The 21,220-nt window shown below is 41.5% G+C and overlaps 1 protein-coding gene across 1 annotated transcript; it reads right to left on the bottom strand.

Moving 5' to 3' along the window:
* Positions 1-128: 128 nt before the first annotated feature.
* On the bottom strand, positions 129-20,040 carry znf292b (zinc finger protein 292b). Its single transcript, XM_080882449.1, has 8 exons — positions 19,850-20,040; positions 11,831-11,985; positions 11,615-11,690; positions 11,360-11,495; positions 10,147-10,349; positions 8,970-9,106; positions 8,342-8,483; positions 129-7,297 (listed from the first exon to the last, which is right to left on the bottom strand). The coding sequence occupies exons 1-8, from the start codon at positions 20,012-20,014 to the stop codon at positions 665-667; spliced, it is 7,647 nt and encodes a 2,548-aa protein (XP_080738575.1). The 5' UTR covers positions 20,015-20,040; the 3' UTR covers positions 129-664.
* Between the last annotated feature and the right edge of the window lie 1,180 nt (positions 20,041-21,220).

The following is a 21,220-nucleotide window of genomic DNA, read 5'->3' as shown; positions in this document are numbered from 1 at the left end:
CCACTTTTTTTTTTAAAGTTAAACCCATAAACTGCTTGATTAAATATTTGTTCCTACTCAAATAATTGCATTATGCAAGATATGTGAATGCAGGAAAAAACAAAAAAACCAACCACACACACACACACTTACAAAACACTGGTGAATATTTAATATGAGAACATCTGTTTGTCATTCAAAAAACCTTTCCACAAAATCATTATCATCATCAGTGTGCATGCAGGAGCTCCAGACATTACATCATGAAAGGCATCAATTCTTTGCACCCCCAACACACATACGTTACAAAAAAAAAAAAAAAAAAAAAATCAGGCTGCTGGCTGCAGTGGGTAATTTCAAACTATACACAGCACAAACACCTTCAACCACAAACTACACAGTCAATTTCAGTCCACCAATCTCCAAGTTCCACAGGGATAATCAAGACACCCTAACCTGATGTCCTATATCTACTAAACCCGAATGTTCTTTTTTGTATTTAAAAACATGCTTTACATTTTTCTAGTTAAAAAACAATAGACAACCATGTACAGGTAACAAGTGTTTATAGATGGCTGTATAAAAAACATTTTACATGTAGGGCCACCAGTGTGCAGCAGATTTTACTCATTCAAATCCTGAGATTCTGCTTCCAAAAGAAAAAAAAAAAAAAAGGAAAAAAGTGTTAATTATATTTTTCTAACAACACAGCAGGGCGCATGTCCTGCAGCTGTTTTAACATCAGGTCAGAGACAGACGATGAAAAGGCCGTGTCCAGGTATATTTTCACCTTGCTCAGTGATTTCAGATTCTGACGGTTGCTGAACCTGACACAGTTGCCTTTGGTGCTCAGGCTGAACGGATGCCTGCACTTTACTGCCTCCGAGACATTCCTCATCAACGGGTGCTCAGATTTATTTGACTGTTCTAGGAATTTTAAGAAGGACATTTCAAATCCCATTGGTTTAAAAGAAGCCAGCGGCACGCTCTGCTCAGTCCTCTCCTCCTGCATTACAGCGGGACATGAGGAGACAGCTTCATTGGAACGGCTGCAAACCACGTCCGCCTTGGTTGGATGTGGAATCTTCTTGCCTTTCACAATTTTTTCAATGTATTTTCGTGGACGCCCTCGCTTGCGTTTGAGTATCACAGAACCATCAGAGATGCCATCATTTGATAATTTGCTGTCAAACAATGCTACAGGGATCCCTGCTGCAGCCCTTCTGCGTAGGATCGGCTTTGAGCATCCATACTCTCTACCCTCCAGGCTGGCGTCTGCAGCCGTCTCGACGTCTGACATGTCTGAGGTGTTGTCAGATTTGGAGTCGTCACTCCTGATTGAGCGACACTTCTGCCGCGGAAACTTTTTGCAGAAGATAAAGTGACTTCTGTGCTGTTCCAGGTACTTTTCTGAAAGTCCGTGGCCAATGTAATGCTTCATTATACTCCGCTCTGACTTCATTACAGACTCGCAGCCTTTGATCATACAGGGGTACTGCAGAGGTAATTTCTTCGTGCACAAAGCGGACGCCTCCAGTTTAGATTTCAGTGAGGGTTTTCCATATTTAACCCAGTGATTGTTCTTTGACTTGCTAGCCCTCTTTGTGTCACTTGCTCTCAAAAACTTTTTATTCGTTTCAATGTTTTCTTTCCCATTACTTGTCTTAGTAATTTGATAATGCAGTGTCTTTGAAGTCTGTTTTGTGCCATCTTTTATTTGTTGACTCTTTAATTTAGACTGGTGCAGATCCTGATGCTTTTTCATCATATGTCTGATCAGATTTGACTTTGTGGCATATGAACGGTCACAGCCTTCAATTTCACACTTGAAAGAACCATTTAAATGTTCTGGTTTGGCCAGCTTTATATCTTTGTGCTCACCTTTGATGTGAGCTACGTAACTCCTGAAAGCAGTGAAGGATTCCTTACATCCTTGATGGCCACAAGCAAACTTGCCGAGCCTGACGCTGGACAACAGACTGCCGACTTTATCTAGACTAAATTCGTGGAGCTGGACATAATGCTGAAAGAGGTTGGGTACTTGTTGGAAAACACGGGAGCAGTCTTTGACTTGGCATCTGAACTCAGAAACCTGAGGGAACTCTGCCTCTGGCTCATCCTCGTGGTCCAGTTCATTCGCAGCCTCAGACTGGTCTTGCTCTTTGTTTACCTCCAGTGCCGACAGGGCAGACTGGTGAACAGCCCTGTAGTGGAGGATCAGATTGTGCTGGATAGTAAAAGCTGCCACGCAGCCTTGATGAACACAGCAATATGGTCTGTATGGACTCATTGCATCACCTAACTTGGGCTTCCTCTCTTTAGTCTTCTTTGTAACATCTGTACTTGGCTGAACTATTGAGTGCCTATTGAAAGCTGAATGCTTGTTGGAGGACTGTGGCTCCTTAGCCTGAGCCGTGCCCAAGAGAGCCTGGGTGAGCAAAGGTGACACTGTAGGTAAGGAGTCGCCAACCACTGGATGCTGAAAAGGCAAGTTTCTTTGCTGTTCATGTAACCATTGTTCTGCTGCTTTTACTGACGGGAAGGATGTAGTTGAAGTCTGTGCCTGTCTCGAAGGAGTCACTGGTTGGTTATGCGTGTGAGCTGCTTGCAAAGGACAGATCACTGTGGAGCGAATGTCTTGCTGAAACTTGTTATTCGTTATGACTGTGTTAGTGCAGGGCCCCAGAACCTGTGATGGGTAATCCCGTTGTGTGGCATCTTTGAGCGGACACATATGTGTCCCGTTCTCCACTGTCGTGTGGTACCGAGCCTCTGGAGCAGAGTTTATACCCACAGGTTGGTTTTGAATAGCAGCGGACGCAGCATCTTTGGCCAGCCTGCGCTTCAAATCTAAATCCGCAATTTCTTTAGCTGATAATTTGTGAGCTGAGTGGTAGTGAGCTCTGAGGTTTGAGTTTCGAGTGAATGCCTTACTACATTTCTGACATTTAAAAGGAGCATATAGGCCATATCGTTTTTTAACCACATTCACCATCTCAATTTTGTAGCTGTGGGTTTTTGAGAGGTGTTTCCACAGTGCTTCACTGGAAATGGAACTAAAGGTGCAGTCCTCCTTCTCACAAGCAAATGGCTTAATCAAGGCTGATGAAATTGACTTACGCGATTTGACTTTTGCACATTTGGTCTGGTTGTTTGCAGCTTGCTGCACAGAAACATTTGACATTTGATCAGCAACTTCTCTGACCAAGTTGAGCCTTTCAAATGCACTCTGAATTTCGGTCATGTACTGCTGTTGGCTGGCTGACAGTTGGTATGGTTCAGGCTCTGGATCATTTGCCACAATGACTCTGGGACTTGGTACCTCCTGTTGTGGTATAACAGTATCTCTGAAACAAGTAAAACTTTGTGTGTTCAGCAATAGTTTAATTTCATCAGAGGTCTGTGGCATAACTACAGAATTTTCTTCAAAAAATTGTCCTTGACTAATAAAATCTGTCTTTGCATCATTAGACAATGGATTATATCCAGAATTATTGGAAGAGGTACCTGCTGGATCGAGCGATATGGCTTTAGCATCAGCGTTGGAGGAGTTACACGTGCTGTTCCGACGCTGCAAGTCGCCAGCCAAAATCTGCTCACGCAGTCTCTTTTTAATGCCTTGGTCAAAAGCTTTTCTCTGCACCTCAATCTGACTGCTACTTATTGCTGCTGGACTAAGCTGATTTTCAGGTATCAGTGTGTGTGTCACTGAGTTTAAATCTGGATCTGGTGTGTGGATATTGTCAGACTGATATCCTTCATTGTGGATCTCCCCAGCAGTCTCGTTTTTAGGGGCAGATCTGGGGACAGCCGCAGAAGGGTTTTTTGTGAGGATTTGTGAAAACAGAGGGTCTGGGAATTCTGTTCCAGAAAATATATCCATACTTGGCTGAGGATAATGGGCTGAACTGTATGAGCATTCTTGCTTCACCTGAACATTTTCTGTGTGCTGTATTACTGAGCTACCTGTCAAACGCTCACCAGCTCCTAGGGGAACACAGGGGTTTTGGAACATTGTCTGTGGGGCAGGTGTGTGCACAAAGAGATCAGACATGTTGGATTCAGTCATAATTTGTTTAAGAATATCATCATTTGCCTCATTGCTGCCATATGTCTGCAAGTTATTTGGTGGATAATTACGTGTGGGGTAATCTTTTGTAGCTGCTGAAGATTGATGCTGCTTCTCCTGGTACACAGCAGCAGGGTTATAAGAAAGTTGAGGGGTGCCAACTGTTTGCTCTGAATTAAGATCAAGGAATGATCTTGGCAAATCTGCATTCAGTTCTGAATCATTGTAGGGTTTGCAAGTTGTTCGTTTGGACAAGTGGCCTCCGAGGGATTTAGGACTATCAAACTGTCTAAAACACCTCCGACAAACAAATTTCCCATCCTTAATAATCGCTGGCCATTTAATCCTTTTGTTTTTTCTGCGTCGCACCTCATCTTCGGCGACAATAGGGCCATCTATAGGAAGGACCGTACTACTCTTCTGGATTTCGTTGTTTGCAGAAGGAAAATTCATCTGTAGATGATTTTGCACAGTTTGCGTTTGTTCAGGTATCTTGGCACCAGGGGCTAAACTGCTTTGAATCTGTGATGAATATGATGGACAGGCATCAGTTTGTTCCAACACTTCCTTTGCACCATTCACGTACGAGGGACGAACTGGCTGGGGCCTACTGTTCTGTGGTGACTGCAAGGACTCTGCTGGTCTCTCCGTAACTGATCCCATCACAGAACAGGATGGGACACCAAGCGACACAACAGAACTATTAGGAGTCATTTGCAGGTTCGCTTGCAGGCTAGGTGGATAGACTTGAGAAGAACCACAGTTTTGAACCTGTTCACTTCCAGCAACTGTATGCCAACTGTGACTGCCTGAAGCTTGAGCGTGTTCAATTGTGGGATTTCTATTGCTCCCTAACTGAGAGAGAACAATGGGATTCAAAACATTTGCCATTAGCAGCGAACCATTATGGGTGAGGCCTGGTGAAGAAAGCGAGTGCAGGTCAGAATAGTTTAAACTGTTACCCATGTTGGTATAAGGTGATTGGATAACGTTCTGTCTCTGAACTCCATGAATTGTTACTCTACCGTTTTGCTGGTTCTGAAGCTGCGAGACTGAACTGAGATGCTCCACAGACGATTTGCTCTGTGCTGGAGCATAGGTTGTTTTGATGTTAGTTCGAGCAACTTTCCATTGCTCATAGAAATCTGGGTGAACCGCTTTCATGTGCTTGGTGACACTCCTGTAGGAGCTGTAATGCCTCGGACAGGTTTCTAATGCGCAATGAAATCGCTCTCTCTGTTCTAGAGAGTTGTCCGCTCTGTTCCCAGCTCGCTGCTGAGGACTTACTGTTGGAGGGAGTGGCTGCAAAACTGCAGGCTCTACAGAGTTGTGAGGCAGCTGTACTGTTAAGCAGTTGCTAGTAGACGGTGGCTCTTGCTTTACTGGCAAATTTAAGTTAGAGTTGTAATTAACTGAATCAGTATTCTGAATATTAGAGAACATCTGCGGTTGGCTATGTAAGACATTATTTAAACTGGCTTCAAATGAAGGTACAGACTGATTCTGTTGGGGCGCTCTTTGATAATCAGACAAATTATCTCTATATCTTTGAGTTTCAGACAAGCTGGAACAGACAGACTGAATCACAGAATTGCTTAAATTGTGTGTATGACTGCTTGAAAAAGCTTTGTCTTCATGTTCGCTTGTATATTGTTTTAATGTGTCCACAGGTTCTTCTGAAGATGTCAGCAAAGTCTCAGTGGGTACCGGCAGCCGTCCACGATCTTGATCAACACTCTCCGTTTCAGTGCTCCAGTTCTCCTGTTGCATTTGCTCAGCGAGTGAAGGGCTGGGTTGCCCATTTTGTAGGGTTTGTTCAGAGGACTGGTTTTCCTCTTCTTGAGTCACATGCCTGTCCTGGTGTAAATCCAGCTGCTGTTGTGAATGGAATACTTTTCCACAGTCCACAACTTTACAGGTAAAAGTTTTATAATGCTGTGCCTCGTGGTCATACAGTTTGAAGGCTGCATTGAAAATTTTTCCACAGTTTGGAAACATGCATTTAGCTTTAAACACAGAATGTGTTTTCCTATGTATTAGGAGCTCAGTGTTGGACAAGAAACTTGCCTTGCAGTTCAACTGTATGCAGATGTAAGGTTTTACACCACAGTGGACCTGCAAGTGATCATTAAGATGAGTGACACTAATGAAGTGGCGACGGCAGTACTGGCAAACAACCTTTTTGCTCTGCATCTCAAGGAACGTCTTTGCTTCCTCATTATCCCCATGAGCTTTGACATGTGCAATAAGATTTTTGAAAAATTTGAAGCTCCTCCTGCATTTTCCAACAGGGCACATGTTGTCCTCACTACAGTCCACATTAAGCCTAGGCCCACTGGTCTGACCCTTGTAAGCCAACCCCCGGTTACACCCTGAGGGGTCACCATTTACAGAAAGATTGTGCTGCGTTTTGGATTCAAAGGCTGCAATAACAGGGGCAGCTGTTTTGGGATTAGCCAGTTTTTTGCTTGTTTTCAGTGCAGTCAGCCTTTCCTTGCACGATTGTTTCACATGTGATGTTACATGGGGAATTAATGTGTCTTTTGAGGTAAATGTCTGAGCACATATTGGGCAGGTGTACATTCCCTTGCTTAGATGAGTCTGTGCGTGTCGTACAATCCTATGGCCGAGAAACTCTTTGTCGCACAGCACACAGTACTGCATGTAGGCCTGCCAGTTTCTGAACCTGGCAGATATAAAACCTTTTTCTCTCAGTTTCTTCATTTCTCTGTTTTTCTGTTTCTTGTCTGTAACATCTTTGAGTTCGTAGGTGCCAGTAACTAAGTGGTCTGGAACATTATTAAACCCCCTTAGGCTCATGACGTCCTCTTCTTCAGGGCTCTCTGTATCATTCAGCAAATCAATCGACGACACTATGGAAGCTTCTTCGCCCATTAGTGCCAAGCAATGACGCTTTAGCGCTTTCCAATCCCAAAATTCTGGGTCAAAGGACCACTGGGTTTTTAACACTAGCAAGAGTTCACATCGCAGCGAGTTGGGAACCAGCAAATCCTCCTCCTCTAGTTTTTGATCAGGTTCATTATAAAGAGTCTCCACAGCATAGTAAGACTCAACAGTGGGTTCTAGGAGGAACTCTGTCAGCTGACAGGCTCGCTTCACTTCCAAGTCAGATGGAAGCAAACAGGAAATTGTTTTACACACAGTGGCTTTACTGTTCCCATCACCTGATTCCATCCGTAGAGCCCTGATGCACATTTCGATGCACACTGGCAGGCCAACACGGTCAATCTGTGAAGGGGACAAACACACACACACACACACAAAAAAGCTAAATTATTTTAAGCATGTTTCAACTTATTCTGAACTGCTCTGGCTATATTAATAAAGAAGACCCATTTCATTAAAAAGACGTTATTTGGTTATTAAGTTACTACAATAACCTGTTGGCTAAGATACAGTGTTGAAAGTTAGGCAGATCTAGTCCTCCTTTGTAGCATTTTTAAGATAATATGTGGGGGCTTACCTTTCCAAAGGAATTTAGAGACCTAAACCAGTCTGGTGATGGTTTACTCGGGATCATTAAAAACAAAATTGATTCTTGGCAAGACTATCATTTTTATTGAAGCGACCCTTCCCATGAAAGATATGGGTAGAGATTTCCATCTAGTGGGATGTAGTTTAATTTAGTTAAATCTGCAAGCTTAGGAGAGACATTAATACCTAAATATTCAATATTTCCAGATAGCAGTGGGCTAGAAGAGGAATTATGGAAGGAGCAATTAATCAGAAGAACTGCAGCTGCTCGGCCGTGGAAACCCATTCAATGAAGCTCTCTACATACTGTTCTTTCAAACTGATCTGAAGGTCACATTAAGTTTGGAGTTCTGTTCTGACTGACTCTGCAGAAAGTTGGCAACCTATATGCTGACTGTGATTTTATGTGGCCTACCGCTTCATGGCAGAGTTGCTGTTGTTTCCAATCACTTCTACTTTGTTACAGTAACAGCTGACAGTGGAATATTTAGTAGCAATGACATTTCACGACTGGCCTTACATTGGATTGCATATGAGACATCCTATCACGATACCAAGCTGGAATTCACTGAGCTTGTGAGAACCACCCGTTCTTTCACAAATGTTTGTAGATGCAGTCTGCATGCCTAAGTGCTTCATTCTACAAACGTGATCTGAACTCCTGAACTCAATTTAAATGGGTGAGTGAACACTTTTGGCAATATGGTGTGGATAGCTCAAAGGCAAAAGATAACAGTTGCAGTCAATCATTTGGGTCCAAATGTTTGAATATACTGAAGCAGATGACTTTCCACTAACCTCTGACTGAATGACCTTGATGAGGAACAGGATGTGGTACACAGTAATTGACAATAAAGACATCTGGCGACATCTGTCAAGAAAGGCCTGCTCTGATGGTTCCAATCGCTTCAGCAGCTTGCTCCAAAACAGTGTGAGTTCCCTGGTTAGAAGAAAGACAACTTGCTCAATACTGATTACATCACCAACCTCCTAATACAGCGGTCTCCAACCTTTTTTGCGCCACGGACCGGTTTATGCTCGACAATATTTTCACGGACCGGCCTTGTCGCGTGTCGCGGATAAATACAACAAAATAAAACTAGTACCGGTACCGAAAAAAGAAGACTTATTCATAACACACGTGAAAAGACCCAGGAAAAGTGAGTTAACGATAAAAACGATAACAAAATAACGCTGAAAACCGATAAAAACCCTGAAAACCATACATTTCACACCTGAGCGTCAACTCTCGCGGCTTGGTACCGGTCCGAGGCCCGGGGGTTGGGGACCGCTGTCTTAATAGTACCCAACAATATGGAGGAAAAGAGAAGGGAAAAAAGTATGCTGATTCTATAACTTTACTTATTTTTCTAAAAAATTAAATAAAATAGTGGTCAGCATCAAATCAGAGAACTTTTCTTCTTACCAAGCACAGTATGTGTCTCCTTGGAGAAGCTGCCGGGTCAGGAAGGCCGAGCATAAACTGAAAGCTGCATTATCGTCTCCCTCAGACTCTAGGTTGCAAATCATCTCTAATGCATCACGGCAGTCCTCCTTTGAAAGCTTTACAGATAGAAACAACATAACCACATATTGAATCACCCAAGTGATTAAACCAATCGTTCAGTAATTTTGCAACCCTCCAATATCAAAGGTCTCAGAAACTTTTAAATGTTGCCTACCTATTACAAGAAAACATAAGAAGACAACAGCACCAATAGATTAAGGGCACAAATAAGGCTAGCAGCAAAGTGACATCATGATGTGCTAAGTTACCTTTTTAATACCAAGGGAGCTAAGAGCTAAACTAGAGACATTTCAAAATGTTGCTCGACAGCATTCAGTGACTGTAGCTTGAAAATGTGTTTGAAAATACTCAAACTTGAAAGGCTCATACTAGATAGTCACACACAGGAAACCTTTCACATTATCACAATTTTAATACAATGTTGTAAAAACATTATTTGCCCTTTTTTTTTGGCATATTTGTTACACTTTAGTATCAGACAAAGATAACCTGCCTAAATACATAATGCACTTTTATTTATGCCCCATAAACCTAATAAACCTCCAGCATTTGCAGGAACTGCCAATTACTCTTTCAAATCATTGTTGAGGAATTTTGTTCCACTGTTCTTTGCAGAATTGCTTTCATTTTCGGTCACTGAAGGGGTTTTGAGCATGAACTGTCTGTTTAAGGCCATGCCAAATCATCTCAACTGGGCTTACTGTGACTAGATTACTCCAAAACCTGCACTTTATTTTTCTGACTTGATGTGTTATAGATGTTCTGATGCATAACCCAAGTGTGCTTGAGCTGCAGGGAACCAACCAGCTTAAGTTAGTGCTCTCTGTACAACTTTCCCCTTACCTTACACATAAAATCTCAGTTTTCCCACTAAACCTGCTTTTTCAAACAAACCCCCGATTCCTAACACACAAACACGAAGTCCAACAACACAACTGCTGGCCTGTGTAGGATAAACAGCAGATGACAGATGAAACCCTCAGGTTGAAAGTCTATGAAAACATATAAAACTTAACCCGCTACTAAGTGTGACCACAGCACTTTATGCATAATTAAATAACCCAATGAAACTCACCTCCTCCATAAGCTGATTCTGCTCTGCAGTACCACAGAGGCACACAAGATACAGCTGCTTGAAGGATCCGTTCACTTGGAAGGCTGAGGACTGGCAGCAGGTCTTTGCCAGCAGTGCAGCCTTCTCTAGCTTCTTCTCCTTCATCAGCTGCTTCACCCTCATCCCCAACAGTACGATTCCCTCCTGTGCTAGGAATTCCTCAACTGAAACATTCAATATGCATTTTTTTAAAATTCATGTTAAGTATCTAAATTTTATTTTTATTTTTTTTAAATGGAAGTGCTCAACAATTTTCTTTCCAGTAAAATCTTAAACACAGTATTGCTAATGCCGAGGCTGCATAAAATCTACTTTAAACCCTTTTCACTTATTGTACTTGAAGACGTGCAACATAGGGACCAACCAGATCCCTTATTGTGATTAATTGGGCCTCCAGCGACAGTGAGGAATCTTAAAGTCATTTGTAACCAGGAAATGTCCTTTACCTCTCATATTAAGCAAAACAGACTACACACTTTCATCTGAGCAATACTGTCAAAATTTGGAGCTTCCTGTCGCAATGACGCAGAAGAAGTAGTCTTACTTCCAGGCTCGACTAATGCACAAGAAGTTGACAACAAATTCCAAACAGCACTTCCGTCAGCATGCACCTTATGTATGGAGAGATTTAGAGCACAGGACGGGAGGTAGAGTATTCACCTGTTCTTTTAAGATCCTACTTCAATTTTCTTTTTGGTGAAGCTTATTGTTTGGAGTTGGTGAAGCACCAGTCACTAACTTAAGTCTGATCTCTGCTGTGCTTAAGTTGTTGCAATAAATGGCTGCCCCTCGCTGGGCTTGGATCTGATGATTTGAAGTTACTCAAATTACTGAATTCTCCAGAGGAACCCACCTGAGGGATTAATAAAGTTTTATCTACTCTCTAATTTGAATTGAAAAATAAGAACTGAGGTTGTGAACTTCAATTTTTACTGTTCAATCACTGCTCCAAACATATTTAACAGGAAATATTTTGTTATTCCTTCTGACATTTTGTTACTTTTTTAATTTAACCTGCAGTGTTAATCACTCTGACCATTATTTCAGTTCTATAAAGCACACTATGTTTTCAAAGGTGCTGCACAAAGCACATTATTGTTATTTTTACTAGTATTTAATTAAAAGCACAGGATCTTTCCAAATAACACAATGTGAAAAAGAGGCCTGCACTCACCTTGTTCTGTGGGAAGGTTTTCATTGGACAGAAGGCCTTGCAGCGTCCTGTTGGACCAAACACCGTCATACTTGCCCAAAGCAGACAACGGGGACAGCTGAGTGATTCCATTCTGTTTAAGATTGCTGTGAGCAAACTGTACACAACAGGAAAACTCCATGAGGTCTGAATGTGAGTAGCAAAAGCATGCTTATGAAGTCCAGCTTAGAGCCGACATTCTGAATACTTTATTTGGAAAGCTGAAATCTTCTTTACCTGAACACATGACTTCAACTCGTTCCATGCGGCATGTGGAATATCCTTCAGTGAGAGTAAAAGCTCGAGGAAACTCCTGTAGACCGAACCATAGAAACAGCAAACTGACCTCTGATGGACTGATTTTACAGGAAAATGTGTAACTCAACGTTGTTACAGGACAGTATCCAACAAATGTTCCATGAATGTAAAGTGTGTATGTGCAGTTATACTTACAGTGAGAGTCTCTCAACTACAAGAGAAACATTTTCACACTGCAGAGAGAGGTATGGAGAGGCACGGGCATAATTCACCAGGGCCTCCGTGTACACTTTCACCAGAGGCAAAGGCTCCTCCTCCACCCTCCACCGACCTGCGTACTCCAACAATGTCTGCAAGGGGAACCAAAGTCACTCACTTAGCAACAATGGAAAAAAAAACAAAAAAAAACAACAACAACCAAAAAAAACAAAACCTACCAGCAGTTTGAAAACAGGCAGTCCATTCACTACAGTTTAATTCTAATTGTGTGAGGCATTCACACTATAGTGATCCTGTTTCTCTTTATTCTTCCACCTTATTCTAGTTGCTCAGACCTTGGTTGGTTAACTACTCCCTCAGTTTTCATCCGATTTTCACCATTCAAACTTTAAACCGTTCTGCTCCTTCTGCTAATGCCTGCTATATCTTTTGGTGCTCATAACTTTTATACTTTTTGAGCTATTAAGCTTTTTATGCCATTTTTTGGCCCATTTTGCTGAATGGGACCACATTATCAGTGTGATCACCAGCTTTGCTTGCCAGGCTGAGCCATGTTTTAGCTCAGTGAGATGAGCAGCCGTTCTCAGAGCAGGAGGCCCGGGTTCGAATCCCGCTTATGACAAAAAAATTTTTTCAGTTAACAGTTCAACTGTTTTAACTCTTTTCAACACAAATTTCAGCTTTTTCACCTATTTCCAGTTAGGACTGAACGATTATGGAAAATAATCTAATTGCGATTTTTTGCCCCAATATTGCGATTGCGATGCGATATGCGATTATTTTTTAAGGTCTTTGTCTTCTGTATTATTAAACAAAGACAAGCAATACATCATATAGTATGGCCAATACTATATTACATTAATTTTAAACTGTTCTTTCCTGGAAGACAGACCTCTGTTATGATGACATGAGGTGATGCATGAATTGATGACTGACATTTTTATTTAACTTCTTCAATCACAACAGTATATTTGAACATACACAATAGTTTATTTTTAGCTTACAAACATCTGAGCATAAAGTGCTGACAAGGAACCCTGGTGTAAACATTAAAATGAAAGTCAGTACAATGTGCAGATTGCAGAAATATACATAAACAAAATCAGTGGCTTTACCACACTCAGTTTTTCGACATCTGTGAACTACTAGACAGTCATTCAATTAAAAAATAATATTAAATAAATAAAACTAATAAATAAAAAATACACACATCTTACTGATCTCTGCAGTCAGTAACATTACACATAAAGTGCAAACATAATAGCAATTGTATAAACACACACACACACGCCTTTAAAATTTAAAGGCGTGAAATTGGACGGTCTAGCCTTCTGAATCAGAAGGCTAGTTCTGATTAGCGTCACCGCTGTCTCGGTGGAGTTTAATAAACTCGGCCGTCTGCTTCTTGCTATCTAAAATATAACCAGACACTGGCGTAAATTCTCGACTGTCTCATACTTCTGTTTAATAAGTTTTCTGTTTGACGTTTAGTCAGCTGTGTGAAAACCAAGGAGGAACCCACCCGGGGGATTAATAAAGTTTTATTTTATCTAATCTAATAACTTTAATCTCAGCCAAACCGATTTACTCACAAACAAACAAAACACTGAAAAAAGCCCAACAATAACATTTTTAGGTTGTCTAAGTGACTTATATATTACGTTTAACCCGAGCAGCGAAACTCCGCGGTGATCTGAAAATGATGTGCCGGGAGTTGTGCCGTTCTCGGCCGCATCAGTAACCCTCGAGCTCCCGGCTAGCTGTCGAGCTGGTGGGTAGCAGACGCCTCTGAAAACGTCGAAGCACTTTTGCAAATATGGGATATCTTGATAAACCGAGCAGATATTTGATGTTTACACAACTACTTTCTCGCCTGAAAATATTTTAAAAGTTTATTTTGTGACCCAGAAAGATTAGTATGAGTAATTTTAAAACTTAGTAGCGGCCGCCATTGTTGGAAACTGGAGTTTGGCTGGGCCGCGCTATGAATTCTGGGATATGGTAGTAATTTGGACAGCCTTCGGCGCGTCACTGTGACGTAATCGGTCTACAAATGCGGCCTCAGGAGGATGCAGCCCATGAATTTGGACATGTCCAGAGTATAATCGCAGCCTTTGCGGTTAGAAAATTGCACTTGATCATGTCGCGATATTATCGCAAATGCGATATATCGTTCAGCCCTATTTCCAGTAGAATTTTAAGTTTTTCCACTACTTTTCAGCACAAATTCTGCTGATTCACCTGTTTTCAGCGCAAAGTTCTGCTTCTTAACCTCTTTTCAGCACAAATCTCAGCCTCTTTAACTCTATTCTGCACAAATTTCAGTTTCTTCACCTCCTTTCAGCAAATTTCAGCTTCTACTCCACAGTGCACATTTTTTCTCTCATCATAGGACCAGAACTGGTTTGGCTCAGTGGGTTGAGCAGCTGCCATGAGACGCGGCGGTAAAGGTTCGAACCCTACCTGTGATAGTTGCCACACATCTTTCCCGCTTGCATGCACTCTGCTTTCTTGACACTCTTCAGTGTACCCTTTCACATACAGCCATCTTCAGCAAGCACTTCTGCTTCTACACCTCTTTTCAGCTGTTTTCAGCAGATTCCACTACACTGCATTCACACTGCATTTTCGCAGGAAATGCAGCTTTTTCTAGAGACAATAATATTACAACAGGTGTTTAAATAAAGTATTCCTCATCTTCCCGTCTCATTTTCCTGCAGGGAAGACAGGCAGGCTTCAGGATAATGGCCCAAAAGCCTGCCTGTCACAGACAATGTGATAGAGGAACCTTGAAACGAGAGTTAAACAAAACAAAAAGATTTCTGACATGATGACAGGCTTCCATCCTCATGTACAACACCTGATACCAGCAGGCAACAGTGCAAACCACTGAGCGACCAGCAGCACTTGTTATTGTAATCAACTGCTTCCGCGAAATCCAATTTTAGTGTACTCATTTAACAGAATACACTAGGGCTGTGCGATATGACCAAAATCTCATATCCCGATATGAGACATTTATCGTCCGATAACGATATAAATCACAAAAATGTAACATTTTCTGTAAATTCTGTGAATCTTGGGGAGCTCGACTTGCGTGAAGTGTTTGCAGCTGGGCGTCATGTACCTGGAGTCGAGTCTTTTAACCGATGCATGAAACGATACATTTTTAGACATAAGTTGTAACGGCCGCTGTTTTCTTTGTGAGTATTTATTACACGGCGTGCTGCGGGGAAAAGCCTGTTCTAACGTTTGAGTCTAAGGTTTATTTTTTAGCACCTGGCGGCTCTTTTTTACTTCTCATCCGTAAATAATCTGCTCTTTCACGTGATTCAGTTTATTTTGAAAAGTCTGAACAGGATCTTGAGCTTTATTGTGAAAGGTTTATCTGGAACATAAACAAGCGGACACGCTTTCACCGTCGTTGTTGCTAATGACAACACATAAAAACAGGCGCTTGTCTGTCTGTAGTTTGGTTATATTAAATATAAGAGAAAGAGAGAAAGAAGAAATTAATATAACCACTACAGTGACCATCAAAATAATGAAAAAATATTGCCGTAAACAGTTTATTTTGCAACACCACGAAACAAACGATACCGTAAAATGAAACGATAGACGTTTTTATATCGTCATCCAATATATATTGTTATATCGAACAGCCCTAGAATACACATTTAGAGGTTTTACTAGTTTTACAAATGATTTAGATCATGATCTCACAGCTAGCTACAATAAAATAAGAAAAGCATTTTATTAAATGAATGTAAAAGTAGAAAAGTTCAAACTTTTCATCTCATCCACATCGGCCTACAGCCTTTCTGTCACCTCAGTCTGCAGCGCTTTCCCTGTGCAGCTCTGCTTTCAGGCCAGAAAGCGTCTGAATTTTATATAGCAAAGTTTGACAGCACCAACAAGGTGATTCACAGATAGCTACCGAGAAAAACTTGGTCTGCCTTGTGTTCAAAGGGGGTATCTTTGCTGTAGGGACCTTCACAGCAGCAACAACTCATTACTGACTAGCTGACAAAGCTTTGTTAAATAAACAAGCTGTGGTTGTTCTTGACCAGTAGTTTTTATAGACACTATTTAGGTCTATTAAAGGTCTAGTGTTGACCACAGAAAGAGACATACTGTGACAGTATCATCATTTGTGAAAAACCTCTGCTTGCAACTGAAGGTTAAAAAATGGGTTCAATTCATTCTGATTTTTTTGTATTCACAGTAGAAAAAAAAAAATGTAGAAGTTGATTTGAGTTAGTACACCAGTGCAATTTTAAGCACGATCTGGTTGAAAATAACAGTTTTTGGAGGTAATTTACCCTTTTCTCTGATCAACATTTTGTGCTGCTGAAAACAGGCATTATGATGGTGTAGATGTCAATAATAATTCATTGTCCAAAATAACAACCCTCAGGTCAAAGGCTCACAGTTTTACAAGTGGCTTATGAAAAAGATGTTTGTCATATTTTAAATATGAATGCAATCTAATTAACAAAATGCATTATTTCAGTTTTAATCTGAAATATTTAACAGAACTTTCAAATAATATGATCTAGTACAGCGGTCCCCAACCCCGGTACCGGTCCGTGAGTCGTTTAGTACCGTGCCGCGAGAGTTCAGGCTTGGGTGTGAAATTTATGGCTTTCTGGGTTTTTAATATACATTTTTTTTATTTGTTTTTATCGTTAACTCTGTTTCCCTGGGTCTTTTCCTATGTGTTATGAATAAATCATATTTTTTTGGGTACCGGTACCGGTTTTATTTTGTTGTATTTATCAACTTCTGGAGTCTTACAGCAGATTTTTTTCAGTATAAAACAATTGGCAGTGGATGGAGCAGCTACAAAGATTGCTTTTCTTCACGTCAGACTTTGCTCTGGGATTCCCTCTAGTTTTTTTTCCCAGTTTATACTGCAGGTATGTTTTTAGTTGTAAATGTGGGTTTCCATGGTGACAATGGCACGCTGCAGAGCTGTGCTTTAAACAAAGCATCAAAGCAAAGCAAAAAAATTGTATTGAGAACTTTTTTATAATCCAATTACTCAATGAACTGCTGCAGCCATATATCCTACACAATATACTGCTTATAGAAACCTCAATCTCTTTGTTTTAGCCTCAAACGAAAAGCAGCACAATTAACTATCACTTGGGATTTTCCTAACCTGGTGTGGTTAGTGGATGCTAAGGCTGTTTTTTTTAAGATAGGTATAGCAGTTGGTACACAATCGGCTCGATGTCGTACATTCTTGTTTTGTTTGTGTCACATACAGAGGTGGCACAGAGACACTGCAGACGAGCACACTGCTCTCCGTCTGCAGACATATGTGGGACCATAAGTTTGGCCTGAGTCATTCCTGTTAAGGACCTTTTACATGTCTGTATGTCACCGTTTTGTGCCCACTCCACGCGTACTAGATGCACCTGCTCCATGTCATTCAGAAGTATGTATCTCTCATATAGGGCTGCCACGATTAGTCGACTAGTCACGATTACGTCGACTATCAAAATCGTTGACGACTGATTTAATAGTCGACGCGTCGTTTGAAGCTTTGTAAGATCACAAAAGACGCAGGAATGAGTAGTAGGATTTAAGAGTGTAATAACGGACTGAAACAGAAGAGGGCAGCACTGCATGGATGCCAGCTGCCGTTAAACCCTGAAGAAGAAGAAGAAGAAGAAGAAGCTGTGTCCCAGAATTCATAGCGCAGCCCAGCTCAATTTCCAACAACGGCGGCAGCTAGTTAGTTTTAAAATTACTCTTATTATTCTTTTCTGGGTCACAAAATAAACGTAGCTGTGTAAACCTCAAATATTTGCTCAGTTTATCAAGACGCCACATATTTTCAAAAGCGCGCCGACGTTTTCGGAGACGTCTGTTACCCACTAGCTCGATAGCTAGCTAGGCTCACTAGAGCCCGTGAGAACACCGGACTCCCGGCAAATCGTTTTCAAACCCACCGCTGTCTTTCGCTACTCAGGTTAAACATACATAAGTCACTTAGATAACTTAAACATGTTATTGTTTGGCTTTTTTTGTATTTTATTTGTTCCTGAGTAAATCGGTTTGGCTGAGATTAAAGTTAGTTTTTACACAGCTGAATAAACGTCAAGCAGACAGCTGATTATCAGAAGTGTGAGATGCTCGAGAATTTACTCCGGTGTCCTGTTATATTTTAGATAGCAAGGAGTTTATTAAACTTCACCGAAACAATCTGTAAAATTCATTAAAATTTAATAAACTATCATCTTGTCTTTATTTTTAGTTAGCACATACCTTAAACACTTAAAGCTGTAAGCTAATGATAGTTATATATGAGCAGATGCTGCTGGTGCAATATGCTGTACGTTTTACGTCCAATGGATGATGATCTGATTAGTCGACTAATCGCAAAAATAATCGGTGACTAGTCGACTATCAAAATAATCGTTTGTGGCAGCCCTACTCTCATACATAAAAAAAGAAAGCTTTGGAACTATTCCCATTAGTGAAGAGTGTTCTTTCTACAACACTGTTTCCCTCCCGAGGTCGCGTTATGACACAAGTTTATGTGCCTAAAGTCCACATGACATCATGTAGTTGGTTGTAGCTAATAGACTTACTAACACTAAAAAGTTTAGGGGACCACTTTTCTACTACCCACAATGAGTTTTATGTTAATTAAATTGTATTTATACATCGCCAAATCACAACAACAGTTGCCCCATTGAGCTATATATTGTAAGGCAGACCCTACAATAGTACAACAGCAAAAACCCCAGCAATCATATGACCTATGAACTCTGGTGACAGTGGGGGAAAGGCTCGGGGAGGGACTTTTAAAAGCAGCTACCCAAACAAAGTAGTGCCGCTTACTGCTAAAGTCACAGATAGGATATATTTTCCACTTTCACTTAGTTTGAACATAAAACTCATTGTTCCAGCCAGGGGCAGCACTAGAGTGAACCCCTTGACCAACTGAATTTTAGTGTCCTTACTTTTCTCTCAGTTTTTGATTCTGTCACTGGTTAGCTGACACGTGATAAAACTGATTAGGTTCATCAAATATCTGCAAAAGCATTTCTATTCATCACCATCAGCAGCCTGACTTCACAGGCACTTCCTGACGTAACCACTGTACTCAGGACAAGGCGAACACACTGAAGACCACCACCACAATGAGCCCGAGGATACTCCGCGTAGAGTCCCCATCCCCGCTCTCTCACGCTCTCAAAACGACAAGCACACCTCTGTAGACTCCACCCGGTGCACAAGCTCACAAACGGCCACTGGTCAGGCTCCAAGGGAGACTGCTGGTAATTTATGCTGCATTGTCTTCAGCGTGCAACTGAGACAGAAAACGACGTGCGCCCTTCTGCAGGCGGGCGTTCCGTTCTGCACGTACACAGGAGAAATCTATCGCGGGATTAACTGACAACTCCTTTCTTTTACCAGGTGCAATCGTACCAAATGTGCTGCAGCTGCTCCTAAAATCCAGCCGAACGGAAATTTGCTGGCCTTAGGGCTGTTACCGAGAGACAGGCGACCAAATTACGCTCACGTGCACGAGCATGTAGCCAAACATACAAGGGTAAAGAACTGATGCTAGGCACCCATATCCGCCAGACGCGCTAAGTGTATCAATGCAATGGAAGCCACCGTAAATAAAACAAGTCATTTTATTATTGCTGGTATAGGTCATTTTACCTGAACGACTCTTAACACCAACATTGCCAAAGGTAATTACCTCATGCAGACACAGCTTTAAGCTAACGTCTGCTTCAGATGCTCAACATTTAAGCTGAAGTTTACGAGCCTGTGTGTATTCACCAACTTGTGACTACTAGACACGCTTCTATTCTGGACATAGATAAAACAACAACAACTAGCGAGTGCTTCCAAGAACTACTCAGTTTTGAAAGCAGGGCTTTCTCAGGAATATCAGTATGTGTGTAGCGTTGTTATCAATGCTAGCTGATTAGCTTGTTTGCTTAAGCGTAAAGAAAAGCAGCTCACCCCACAAAACTCTTGACAATACTTCGAAGATGATTCTTCTGGAGAGTCGATGCTTTCTCTACTCAAGATTTCTTGCAATTCTTGCAAACGTTTTTTAAGTTCCTCGGTCGTTTCACTGATACCAATGGCAGGACTACGATCCTGTTCGGCCTCCTCGTCCGCCATCTTCACACCCAGCTTCTGCGCGTAACCACTGCTACGTAATCACGTAAGTACACATTTTACGAGTTCACGTCATCCCCCCCCGTCAGCACGTACAGAAAATTTCAGCTTTGTTGTTGTGATGGCAGCTTGTCATGTGAGTTCCTGCTACTTAGCGAAAATTAGTTTGCGAGAGTAGGTTCAAATAAAACACCCTCAAAATCTCTGATTTTGTCAAGCCAGACTCACTGTGGATTTCGTTTCTTCTTTTTCTTTTGGCTGCTTCATTAAGAGGTTAAACCAGTACATCATATGCCTCCATCTCATCCTATCCCTAATATCATCTTCTGTCGCTCTGATCCTCCTGCATTAAATCCATGAATCTTCTCGGAAGTTCCTCGTTTCTTCCTTCCATCTTCAACATCCTTTGTCCAATACTTATACATGAGTTGGCTGCAGTTCAGGAAGTAGAGCAGGTCAGCTACTAATCAAATGGTCAGTGGTTCAATTCCTGGCTGCTCCAGTCTGCATATCCTTGGGCATGATACCTAACCACAGGTTGCTCTCCAAACACTTGTGTAGAAAAAGCATTAAAAACGTGCTTAGGTAGAGTAGATGAACCAGTTCATTTACCATATCCCTCCTCTGTGTAGAAGATTTCAGATGGAAGACTGCATTGTGATGACAGACAGAGACTGGTTGGAAAACTGGATTTATTTTCTAAAAGACAGAATGCAGCAGAAAAATCAGTGACACACAGCAACAACAGGCCTCTCCTCATCCCAGTGTGGAGTCCATGCAGCTCTGGCTGAGAACCCCCATACATGCAAAAGGTTTACTAGCGGTGTCTCACTGATCAGTGCCCCACCTGTTCCTGCAGTTTTTAGTTCATAGCAGACTTGAGCCTTGGAGGTTTCTGCCTTATTCCTGAACATCCTAACTAATTTCCTCTCATCTAACAGTTGGGGTATTCTTCCATACCTTGGCAACACGGTAACACATCAGAATAACTTGTACTTATGTGCAGTTGTTTGAACAGAAGATCTTGGAATCTTCAGTTGTTTCGGAATGGCTCCAGCAACCAAGCTTCCGAACTTGTGCCAATCTACTCTTCACATTGTTGAGAGGGATTTTTGCAGTAGAGTGGACAATAAAGCAGGGGCAAAGAGTAATGTAATACACATAGCAAGGGCCTCAGGTCAGACCCAAACCCAGGCTGCTGGGTCACTT

The sequence above is a fragment of the Rhamphochromis sp. 'chilingali' genome, assembly GCF_963969265.1.
Source record: "Rhamphochromis sp. 'chilingali' genome assembly, chromosome: 5".
Taxonomy (NCBI): Eukaryota; Metazoa; Chordata; class Actinopteri; order Cichliformes; family Cichlidae; genus Rhamphochromis; species Rhamphochromis sp. 'chilingali'.
Note: the sequence above shows the minus strand (reverse complement) of the source record. Positions and strands in the feature narration are given on the sequence as shown.